This window comes from Cystoisospora suis, assembly GCF_002600585.1.
Source record: "Cystoisospora suis strain Wien I chromosome Unknown contig_4122, whole genome shotgun sequence".
Classification (NCBI taxonomy): Eukaryota; Apicomplexa; class Conoidasida; order Eucoccidiorida; family Sarcocystidae; genus Cystoisospora; species Cystoisospora suis.
Genome location: NW_027156915.1, coordinates 642 through 11,053, shown reverse-complemented (window position 1 = coordinate 11,053; position 10,412 = coordinate 642). Strand labels below are relative to the sequence as shown.

The 10,412-nt window shown below is 55.0% G+C and overlaps 2 protein-coding genes across 2 annotated transcripts; both read right to left on the bottom strand.

The window, feature by feature from the left end:
* Window positions 1–447: 447 nt before the first annotated feature.
* CSUI_007685 (tola protein) lies at window positions 448–8,451 on the bottom strand (the record flags this gene model as incomplete). Its single annotated transcript, XM_068067830.1, has 7 exons — window positions 8,103–8,451; window positions 4,330–7,454; window positions 3,762–3,809; window positions 3,152–3,288; window positions 2,542–2,679; window positions 1,855–1,922; window positions 448–1,076 (listed from the first exon to the last, which is right to left on the bottom strand). Exons 2-7 carry the CDS (start codon window positions 6,448–6,450, stop codon window positions 448–450), a joined length of 3,141 nt encoding a protein of 1,046 aa, XP_067920195.1. The 5' UTR covers window positions 6,451–7,454; window positions 8,103–8,451.
* Window positions 8,452–8,602: 151 nt separating this feature from the next.
* On the bottom strand, window positions 8,603–10,367 carry CSUI_007684 (uncharacterized protein; the record flags this gene model as incomplete). Its single annotated transcript, XM_068067829.1, has 1 exon — window positions 8,603–10,367. A coding segment is annotated over one exon (288 nt), but the record flags the coding sequence as incomplete, so codon positions are not given.
* Between the last annotated feature and the right edge of the window lie 45 nt (window positions 10,368–10,412).

Here is a 10,412-nt window from a genome sequence, read left to right as displayed (position 1 = left end):
AACTATCCCCCAGGACTCTTCGAGCAACCGGGACTCTGACGAACGCCAGCCTCAGAGGACAGATGGCTGTATACCTAATCAGCTGTTTGCGAACAGTCAAGCTGGACGAAACAAAAAGAAGACAAAATGGCGCCTCCTCAAGAAAAATTTTTATACACCCGGACGCCTGAATCTGCAGACACATTCTGCAAACCTGTTGTGCGTATTAGTTGCTCGGGTACTCGCGCGAGATCACCTGCGAGGCACGCCGACACCCGTACATTTCTGTGCAATAACTCACAAGTGTCGGCTACGCGACACGATAGACGGGTGCTCATGCCTGGAGACTTTGGGTGGGCGTCCGTTTAGCCTTTTGCATCAGACGAAAAATATCTGTTTTGTTCTTTGGACATGCTGCTCTCTTGCGTGGGAGGGGGAGACCAGGAGCACACTCGGTTACGCGGGACATCACTGGAGCACCCGCCCGGTAACGCAGGCATCAACGGCTTCCGACGGCTGACACCACAACGACTTCTGAAGGTCTTGCTGAGCGGTGCGCATCCGGAAAGTCCCTGCAAATTTGTCTACGCTCTCCTTGGGTCCATCTGCCGAGTACGGCCCGGAGGGGATCTTCTTTGGTGCTGTGTTCAGCCTAGTACCGTAAGACACAGGAAAACCGAGTACCCCCCCGCTTCCCTGGGACCGCCCGCTCTTGACGTCGGAAAGGGGCACGCCCAGTGTCATCTGATCGTCCATGTAAGTTGAAGGGGCAAGGTATCCTGGAGGAGGAAGGGGCTTCTCACGCATCGGAACAAACATATTGTGTGCCCTTCGCCTCTGCACAGAAGGCAACTGACCGTAGTAGTACGGCTGCACTGCGACCGGAGCTCCGGTGTCCAAAAACGCCTGGTTCGTGTACGCGGGCAGAGGCAGAGGTTGCCCGTCGGCCGTCCGGAAGCTAGGAAACAGCGGAGTGCGCTGCACTTCGCCTGCTGCGGGACGAGGTACCATGGCCGCTCCTGGGGGATGAAACGTAACGTCACCTTCGGACAAAACCCCTAGTCGCATTCTGGAGTCTCTAGATTTCCCGCCTATTGCTGAATACGCCGACAGACACAGCAATAACCTAGTTGGCCAGAAAACAAACCTCCCGAAGGGGCACCGAGCGCTGGTGAACGTAGAGCCTTATACGTCTGGAGAGGCCGTGATGACCTACCGTAGTGCGTGTGACTACGACACACTATCAGCTCTGTGTGTACAGAATCGCTTCTGGGAAAAAGTTGTCAAAAAGAAAGAGCTTTCCGCAAAGCCGATTTCGCAACGGCTGCGTCCGACCTCAATGCCCAGACGGCTTGATCCCGCCCCAGCCTTCACTGTGCTAGTTGCTGGCTGAACAGCTTGCTTTGAATACCAAGCGACAGTCTGTTAGAAGCTTAATAGTGGGATCGCACTAAAGTCATCCCCCGGAGAACCCCAGGTGCAAAAGTTGCACCAGGAGAGGAACGACCACCCCGAGGACAGCAAACGGCAACAACGAATGAATCTCCTGCAAACTGTCTAAACAATACACCATGGGTAGTTGTGAAACGCGGTAGCAAAGTACCCGACCTGTTGCTACCACATCTCAGACGGTCTTGTTGATGCCGCACCCCTCACAGAAACAACTTGCGTCCATCCCCCCCACGGACAGCACTGTTAGCAATTAGGGCGTAACTCTCAACCCCAGTGCAAACTCCACGAAGGTGCTTTCCCGGATCAGTTGTTTTCCGCCTTCCCGCCTTGGAGACACTAGTCCATAACTGCATGGCCCGGAGACGTACAAGTCATATGTCTGGTGGATGACACAGGCTGCCCCTTCTGATTTGCTGATCTTACCTGCTTTGATGCCGGCATTGACCATGAAGGCTCCGAGGAAGGTACTAGCAGCCTTTAGATAAAGAATCCTGAGTTCAACCACGATTCGGTAGCAAGACAGTTTTTCTCGTCGCCTAGCGCTCTTCATTGGCAGCGGCTTGAGCGTGGTACTCGTTTTGGAAGCCTTTGGAGATGAATGCGTAAAATAGAAGACTTACTAATGTTTTTCCAGCTCCTCCAAATACGTAAGCTGACTCTAAGCGAGGCATACCGTCGCAAAACAAATGCGTACCGCGTTAGTCTCAATACACATGTGCTGGTGTAGCAGTGGATCCAGGACTGCTGGTAAGCTCGAGGAAGATCATCCCCACGAAGGGATATTGAAAGCTACCCTTCATATAATGATATGCATGAACCTCCCTCCCACCTCAAGCACACACCGCATGCAATATTAAAAGTAATGGACGCGACTGACTGTGTCCCTCGTAAACGGAGCCCCCTCCCTTCCGGTATTCCCTTAGCTGTAGCTAGCGTCAACATCAATATCCTCAAGCATAAAAGATACACGAAGGAACGAAGGATGACTCGCGATCCTTTTTCCCGGGAAACTGATGGAGCAAGCGCAAGACGAGGTACGACCTTCAACTCAATCTCTATCGATAAGGCAGAAACATGCACCACGAGGCGACCTTCTTTTTGAAGACTGACCTTAGATCACAAAAGATCTTCGTGGCTGCGATTTTTCGCATCATGTCGCTGTAAGCTGCCAAACGCATCTCATTAAAACGGTCTTGTAGTGACTGCACCGTCGAATCACGGTGCTCCTCTAATACCGTCGCTTGAAATCTGAAAGAAAGACAGGCATGGGTACACACCACGAGCTCCAGGAGGCTTCCGCCGCGAAAGATTTGTCTTTGGTAACACTGCGGTTCCAGAAACTTGGACGACTGTGAGACAACTCAATTAGTTGGCACTCAAGCACCCCGTGAGATAGATATATAAGAGGAACCTGAGAAGCATTGACAGATTCATATACCTTTTGAGTTTTCGAGGTGATATATCCGTACTAACCCCGAGTCAAGACTGGCTGTGCTGCCGCGCGCGTTCCTTCCAGAACCTAACGCCTACAGACACATGTCTAACACACCGACTCGCTCTTACGTCTAAAGAGCTGCCTGCTTTCCGAACAATCAACAGACTTTGAGATAACCCTTCGAACATACTCTCTGATGAGCAGCGCTGCTGGAGAACCCCACTGCAAACGTATTCTCCTGTCGTGGAGCTGACAGATCGTAAAGCCCTGCCACTCAGCGCTTACACGGAGAAAGCAAACGCTAGGCGAGACCGGAAAAGTTGCTGAAGAGTAGATGCCAGCCAACGCGCGGCAGGCAGGCGAGTCTCTCGAGTCCCAAGAATGCTTCCAAGCAAGGCGTTATGCTGTCTCGGGTCCTCCACCTGTTCGCGGCAGATGAACAGCCCAGCACCAGAGATGCGGGATTCTGCTCTCGGGAACCGATGTATGTACGGACATCCCCTATAGGGCTCTGAAGATCGAGGCGTCACGGTCAACCAGCTGTCTAGGACGGATGCTTTCGCTGACTCGGAATTTACGAAGAAGATGCCCCACAGAAACAATGGTATGCACAACTCCGGAGAGCCAGGCCAAAGTCAGATGCGACGAAGAAGATAAGTAAGAACCACGGTCGTATTTCCTGTGTCTACAGCACGGGCACTACGATTTCGCAGTGAAGACTCACGTCTCCGTGTAAAGAACACTCCAGGTATCAGCACTTATCACAGGGGCTCTGCCCATTAGGCAATCGTAGCTGCTGATCAAGATTAGAATAGCTGTGAATATCCGCAGCCTGCCAGTACAAGGAGCCCGGCCTTGTGTGTCCCAAGACCGAGAAAGAAACATGCGGCCTTACCAAAGAAAGACTTTTGTTCTGGGCGACGATCTCTTGGAGCCGCGAGACCTACACAAGACAGAAGCCAAAAAGCCCGGCAGATGCAGCACATCCCCTCGTGTTCTTGATTGGGGCTCCATCATCAGCTAAAACGAAACGGTCCCTTCTCCTCTTCGCTGGGAAACGTGTGGCGAAGCTACGTAATCTACAGGTCTTGCTCGGACACAGCGGCAGTAGCCTTGTGATTTTGTCTTGGTACTCACAGTGACACGCCCTCATAGCAGAAACCCCGTACTAAGCACGCAGATGAGGGAAGATGTCCTGTTGAGCCAGTACCCCGTTGGGCCTAACGATCAAGAAACTGCAGATGCAGGTTCCAGGCTCCTTCACCGCTAACGCCTTTATTGCTGTTCATGGACTTTTCCGCCTCTCCGACATCCATCCCCTTTCCCTGCGGATAACCGAGCGATCACGACCACTAGACGTCAGGAGCCAAGAGCCGGTATATTGATTCTCGCAATATATACTAACACGGGACTCTTCTCCGATGCACACGCTACTGGCATCTTTGATTCAGTCCGTACCATACCTCGCCCATGAGTCTTTCATTTTCCGCCATGAGAAACATTTGTTCTTTTCTAAACTGCATCAGCCGGTCTTCGAAGGGTCTTGACGCTGCCGCGCTTCGGTCTCGAGGCGGCCCGAGGACCTCAGCCATTTTAGACATAGCCCAGGCTTTGTCAAGGACAGTGCTGCTAGCCTTAGAGATCACTTGAAAGAACATTTCGACAGCTCGTCCCTTTTGCAAGGCGCGAAAGGCCAGTCTCTTGGCTTCGCGCGTCGGCATCATCCTGCGCATTTCTTTTTCGAGGTCGGCATCTTTGCGGCTCATGATCTCCAGTTTCGCGGTGGCGAGTTTATTCTTTTCTTCCATTGCCTGTAGAGCCGATCGTGAAACATCGCTTAGCTCTTGCAATTGGGCAACCGACGTCGTTAGAGCCTGAATAGTCTCAGTGAGAGACTGAATTTTCTCTTCGCTCTTCTCCGACGCGCGTTGTCGCTCCTGGAGGTTCTCGCTTATATCGTTCCGGTGCTTTTCACGTAGCTCCCCAAGCTGCTTTTTTAACGCCTCCTTTTCTTTCTCTAACTGTGCCCGTTCCTGTGCTCGCTGAGCCATTTTTTCCTTTACGTCCTTCTCCAGGTCCTCAAGGCGCTGTTGCGCCTCACGAATTCGTGCAGCGCTCTGTGCCTGCATTGCACTCTCCTTCGCTGCAAATTGCTTCTTTAGTTCTCCAACCTGATTCAGAGCATCCTGGGTCGTTTCCGCCAGTTTCTTCTGAAGCTCATCTCGAGCCGCAGTAAGCTGCTTGATCTGATCTCCATACTGCTGCTCCAAAGTCTCTCGAATGAACTTCTCCCGTGCAGCCTGGTCGACCTGATCTCTCCTGGCCGCTACCGCTTTGCGCGCCTGTCCGATCACGTCCTCGATATCTCCCTTCTTTGGGACGGATCGCTTCTTTCTCGGAGCCCCGCTAGTCGGGGACTTCTGCCTGATACCACTCTTCTGCGAAACAAGAGACTTAAATGACTGTTTATCCCGAGAAATCGGAAATTCTTGTTTGAAGGCTCGCGAAGATCCGTCGTCTTCACTTTGACTGCTGGACGATTTTGACCAGGATTTCTTGCTGCTCCGCGACGGGGACAAGTCCTGTGCCTTCCCACCTTCCCTTAGAGAGACCAGTTGGCCCTTCGCAGTTCCAGATGGCGATTTCGAAAGCTGGCCCTTAGCAGTTGAACTGAGGGACCTCACAAGCGCCTTCGCCGAAGAGGCTGCAGACTTGACTGGGGCACTCGCCGCACCGGTTGGAGACTTCGCCAACGCCTTCGAAGCAGCGCTTGGAGACTTCGCCGACGCCTTGGAAGCACCGCTTGGAGACTTCGCTGACGGCTTTGCTTTCGGAGATCCGTCTGAATCCGTCAGATCTGTCCGTACACCTTCCGTAGGCTCGTCCGCAGCTCCGCTAAGAGAATTTGCAGGGACCTTGCGAGCTCCGCTTGGAGCTTTCTTGGGCGCCTTGGGATCCCCGCGTGGAGACGCTACTGGTGAGTCGTCGTCGGAGACCGGGGACTTCCCTGGCACTTGTCTCGGGATTGCACCGGATCCCTTTCTAGTTCCCTCCCCGGGGGGCGGCTTTCCGGCCAGGGAACTTGGACGGTCCAGATCAGGTCCCTCCTTCATTCCCTTTGGCGAGTGCTTTGATGACTTCTCGAGCGGGCCGGCAGAGGTCTTCTTGGGGTCGGGACTGAATGACGAAGAAGCAGCCGGAGGGGCCTCCGGAACGGCCGATGGTTTCCGGATTATAGCAGACGCTGCCTTCCGTAAAGGCTCCTCCATGAGTGCGGGGTCGATGACTCTCGGCCCGGAGGTAGGTGAGTCATCCGGTGAATCACCAACAGACCCGAGAGGAACCGATGGCAAGGGAGGCGGGCCTTTGCGCTTCGGGGACACCCTTTCCTTTCCCCCAAGGGCTGCCTTGTCGCGTCGTGATGCCGACCGCTCTGCAGGCTTTTGGGGGACGGTTGGTGTGGAGGAATCACTCGAGTCTGAATCGCTTGTGCCCCAGGGGCCCCCGTGAGGGGAGACCAAAGAACTACTTCCGTCAAGTTTCCGTGGGGGCGGTAATGGAGGCATTTTCTTCTTGGAAGCCATCGTGAGGCTTCTTAGAGAGTCAGGCGCATCACGAGTTTGGCTGTCTAGCCTGCTACGCAGCTATCGAGGAGAAGGTGCACCAGACATCATGCACGTCGGAGAAATGAGTAGGAACAAAGCAGGGACAAGAGATGACAGGACATAGCCAGGACGGGCGAACTGACAGTATCGGACGCAATGTGACGGCAGCGTTGCCGCGCAAAACACAACACGATACAAAACATTAGCGCTCTGGCAGGTCCCTTCTTCCTCTTCTGTGAAGGCCAAAGGGTGCCAGTCCCAGCAAACGTTACGCCAGCGAACGGAGCGGCCCGCTGGTGGTCATTGGAGGCCGGCCGTCCAGACTGGCGTTCAGCAAATACGGGCAAAGAGAGTGACACCCACCGTCCAGCCGGATAAGTGTGTGAACGCACAGAACAAAATGATGGAAAACCGGAGAGCAGGAAATCGGTCTCTTCAGCCGGCCAAACTGAAAAAGGCATCTTCCTTCTCAACCACGAGCGATTACAGCGTGAAACTCAACCGCCAGAGCCCCAACGCGGAAACGAGGAAGCAGGTAACCAAAATGGACAGGAAATCGTTTCTCGCTTAGCACGAATGACCACTCACAGCGCAGAAGCACGTGTCACTGCTCTACTAGCCAGCCTTGGAGCTGGTCGGCCTGGAAAAAGCCTTGGGAAGTCGATCACGTGCTGACGGGATGCGAAAAGCTTGTTTGTGTGGAGACAAGGAAGGCGAGTAAGCATCTCAAAAAAAGCAGTAGTGTGAGACAGCCTTGAGGAGGCGTAACCTTCAAAACTCCGACCGGGTTTCACAAGGTGCCGCCCGTCCGCTCCCGTGAAGAGCGATTCACCCGTGGAGAGTCAGATGGTGTCCTAGCGTGATGTGAGCCGGCCGAGCCCATCAACTAAGTGAAAGAAACGACGGGTAATTTCCGCTGTGGGCCGGAGTTTTCCCTTGGGAGCTGCGGGTCACCACACCCATGAATCAGTTTGGCAGAGAAGCTGCATGCATCAAAGACACATCCAACAGCTTGCTGGCTAAGCTCCGTGATTCCGGCGAGCAACTGCAGCAGTTCGTTGACAAATGAATCGTAGCGCAATTCTCGACTGCGGAGTTCACTCATCAAACAGACCGCGTACAGCAGAGGTGTCTTACTTCTCTTCACAGAACAGCAGTTCTCCACTACTGGGGTGCTAGCGTTAGAAACGACTCCATCCAGCCCCAGGCGGGACAGGCGCTGCTGGATAGTAACCCGGCTACACCGTACATACCACTATGATAGCAGCCCTGCTGCTCCATTCCATGTGGGTCATTACGATCAAGCGAAATGAATCCCTTGTCTGTGCATCGCCTCCCAGACGAGCCGGCCAAGTACCACAGTCCACGCCAACCACACTGGTTTAAGCTTTCACTGGAGTGGTGATTAGGGCGCTGCTCATTGAGTCTGCAACTTACGCATAGGAGATCTTGCTTTCGTTCTCTTACTCCTGAGTTGGGCTAGTGGACGAGCTGGTGGCACAGACGTCTCTGTTTCAGGCTAGAGAACTGTGTCCTGCCATCACGATTGGGTAGCAGCGTTGTGGCGTCTGTTGTGCCGGTGCTAGTCACGAGGGGCTGAACGGGTAAGGGACAGGCGTGGCGGAGCTCACCGCGATCGGTAACAACCGCGATCCGCTAGCCCTGAACTGCTGCTAAGAGAGCACTTGATGCGCGAAGGTATAACTAATCACAAGTGCCGGGAGTGACAGGGACCCGCTGGATGATTACTCTCCTCTTTCCACCGTAAGAGAAGAAAAAAAACAGAAATCGTTTTTCCTCTTTCCTTTCTCGACAGCACAGCAGCACCAGCCCTCCACACGGGACGAGAGGCCTTCTCTTTGCCGCCTCCCCAGCGGTGCGGCCGCACAACCCCGCGGCAATCCTTCCGCTACCGCTGGGCTACCCCGTTACTCGTTCAGCCCCTCCTGCCTTGCACCGGCACAACAGCGTCCCGGTATTGAGCCGGGCTCGCGAGCCTGTACAGGGGGATAGTGTACCTAATATCACCTCCATCAGCACAACGTGAGTGCTAGGTAGGATCGGGCTGGCCATACACACTAGTCGCGGTGCCTCTCGTGGGGGCGCAAGAGCTACGGGAGCTCGAGAGAAAACCACTTCAGATTCCTACGTCTTCGGCAACCGAAAAACCTGGATCGCACCAAGGAAGCAACTGAAGCTGAGGACAAGCGTTTGACAACACGGTCACGTTCAGGAACGTCTGTCAACGCAACTTCCGAAAGGCAGTTTCTGTCAGTAGCATTCCCCCACCGCTTGACCGGACGGGGCTGGCGCAACACACGCTCCGCACCACACGCAAGGCGGCGGCGCCTGACAGCGCTCGGGCCTGCGCGACAGTACAACCCTCCACACCTGGCGCTTGGGGCAAGCGCATCGCGACTTTTTGTACCCTCACGCCTAAACTGCTGCGCTCCGGGACCGCTCGCCTGCCGCAGCAGCTCTAGTCTTCCGCACTGAGGACGTTCATTTTGGCAGCTCTTCAGCGTCTCGCCAAGCTCCGTGTCGAGGCGCTTCACCACAGACAGGCATTGTCGCGAGGGGTCGCACTCTCGCCGGCCCGAGGCGAGAACCGCCTCAACCACATACGGCCACGTGCGGCTTTTCCAGCTGTCTGGCGCTCGCCAGATAGCGCGGCCGCGTCCTGCTGGCAGTGACCTGGCCCCAGCGTCCGCAGTATTGGACTTCAACTTGGGGGAAGGCGGGACACCGTGGACTCCCGCAAGAGACCAATACCAGGACACGTGGTAACTTCTACCGCGTTGCCCGTGCTTTAGGTAGCTTGTCCTTCGCTGACTCCAGTCGTTCTCTGGCCTCAGAGGGTATCGCCACAGTTGGTGCCTCCCCGTCGGGGGCAGCAGTCCTCTGGGGTCCCGACATACGTAAGCGCGAAACGGGTAGTCACGACTCGTGCTGTGCACCCCTGTAGGTCAGGCCCGCGACAGGCAGGTACTTCATCGACTTGTCACATCGTCTCCGGCGTATCCGCGCAGCACTTGGGTAAGCCATCAAACAGTTCTCTGCGTTTGCCGATCAGTCTGCCGTTGAACCTCAGTCATGAGTAGCCTCGTGATTCCCGGCCCCTAACAAACTGATCTCTGAAAGGCAACTACGAGTTCGGTTCGGTGTCGGACGCGGCCAACTTACGCACTCCGTGTATGCGGCACACACGCGGTACGAACAGCTTGACGAACCGCTTGTCCCTCACCGCCTCGTTGAAGCGCCATACAGGTAGCTCTGCCTGGTGGATGCCTGCTCTATTACTCGTGGTAGCAGTTCTCGAGCGCCGCGCTCCGATGTCGCTCCGGCATGGCATGTTAACAATCGTTTGAGTTCTTCGCAGTGCCTACGCTTTTTGGCATTGGGAAGCGCTACCGTGTACCGGCTCTATCGTTTCGGGTCTGTATACGTGACGGCCACTGAAGCTCCCTGTCGTCCGAAGGCTCCGCGCTCTCAAAGTAGGCCTCCATATGGTTGATCGACAAGGCCACTCCGCCTCCGCAAAATGGAGCGCTGTCGGCCGCGCTTCGTAAATTGTTCTGACGCAGAAACTAGGATCCATTCTTCTCTCTTACGGTACTTGCATTTCTTCAGACGCGTTCTCCATGTCTCCTTCTCTCCTTGATCTGCGCGCTCGATCCGGCGTGCGTCTCTCCACTGGCGCCTCGTCTCCTGGTATCGCTGTGCGCAACTTCCCCCAGCGGCCGCAGTTGTTCCTCTCCGCCTCCTTGCGCCTCTCCGCAGCGTCGTCAGCAAACGTCTTCAAGCGATGAACGAAAGCGTAAGCAATTTCCAAGAAAACTGCTCTGCTTTGCTTGCCGCCAAAAAGGTTCCTCGCACTGCCCACCACTTTGGTCAAATGTTGCCGGGCGGTCGGGCGAATGCTGACGCCCCCGGAGGTTGCC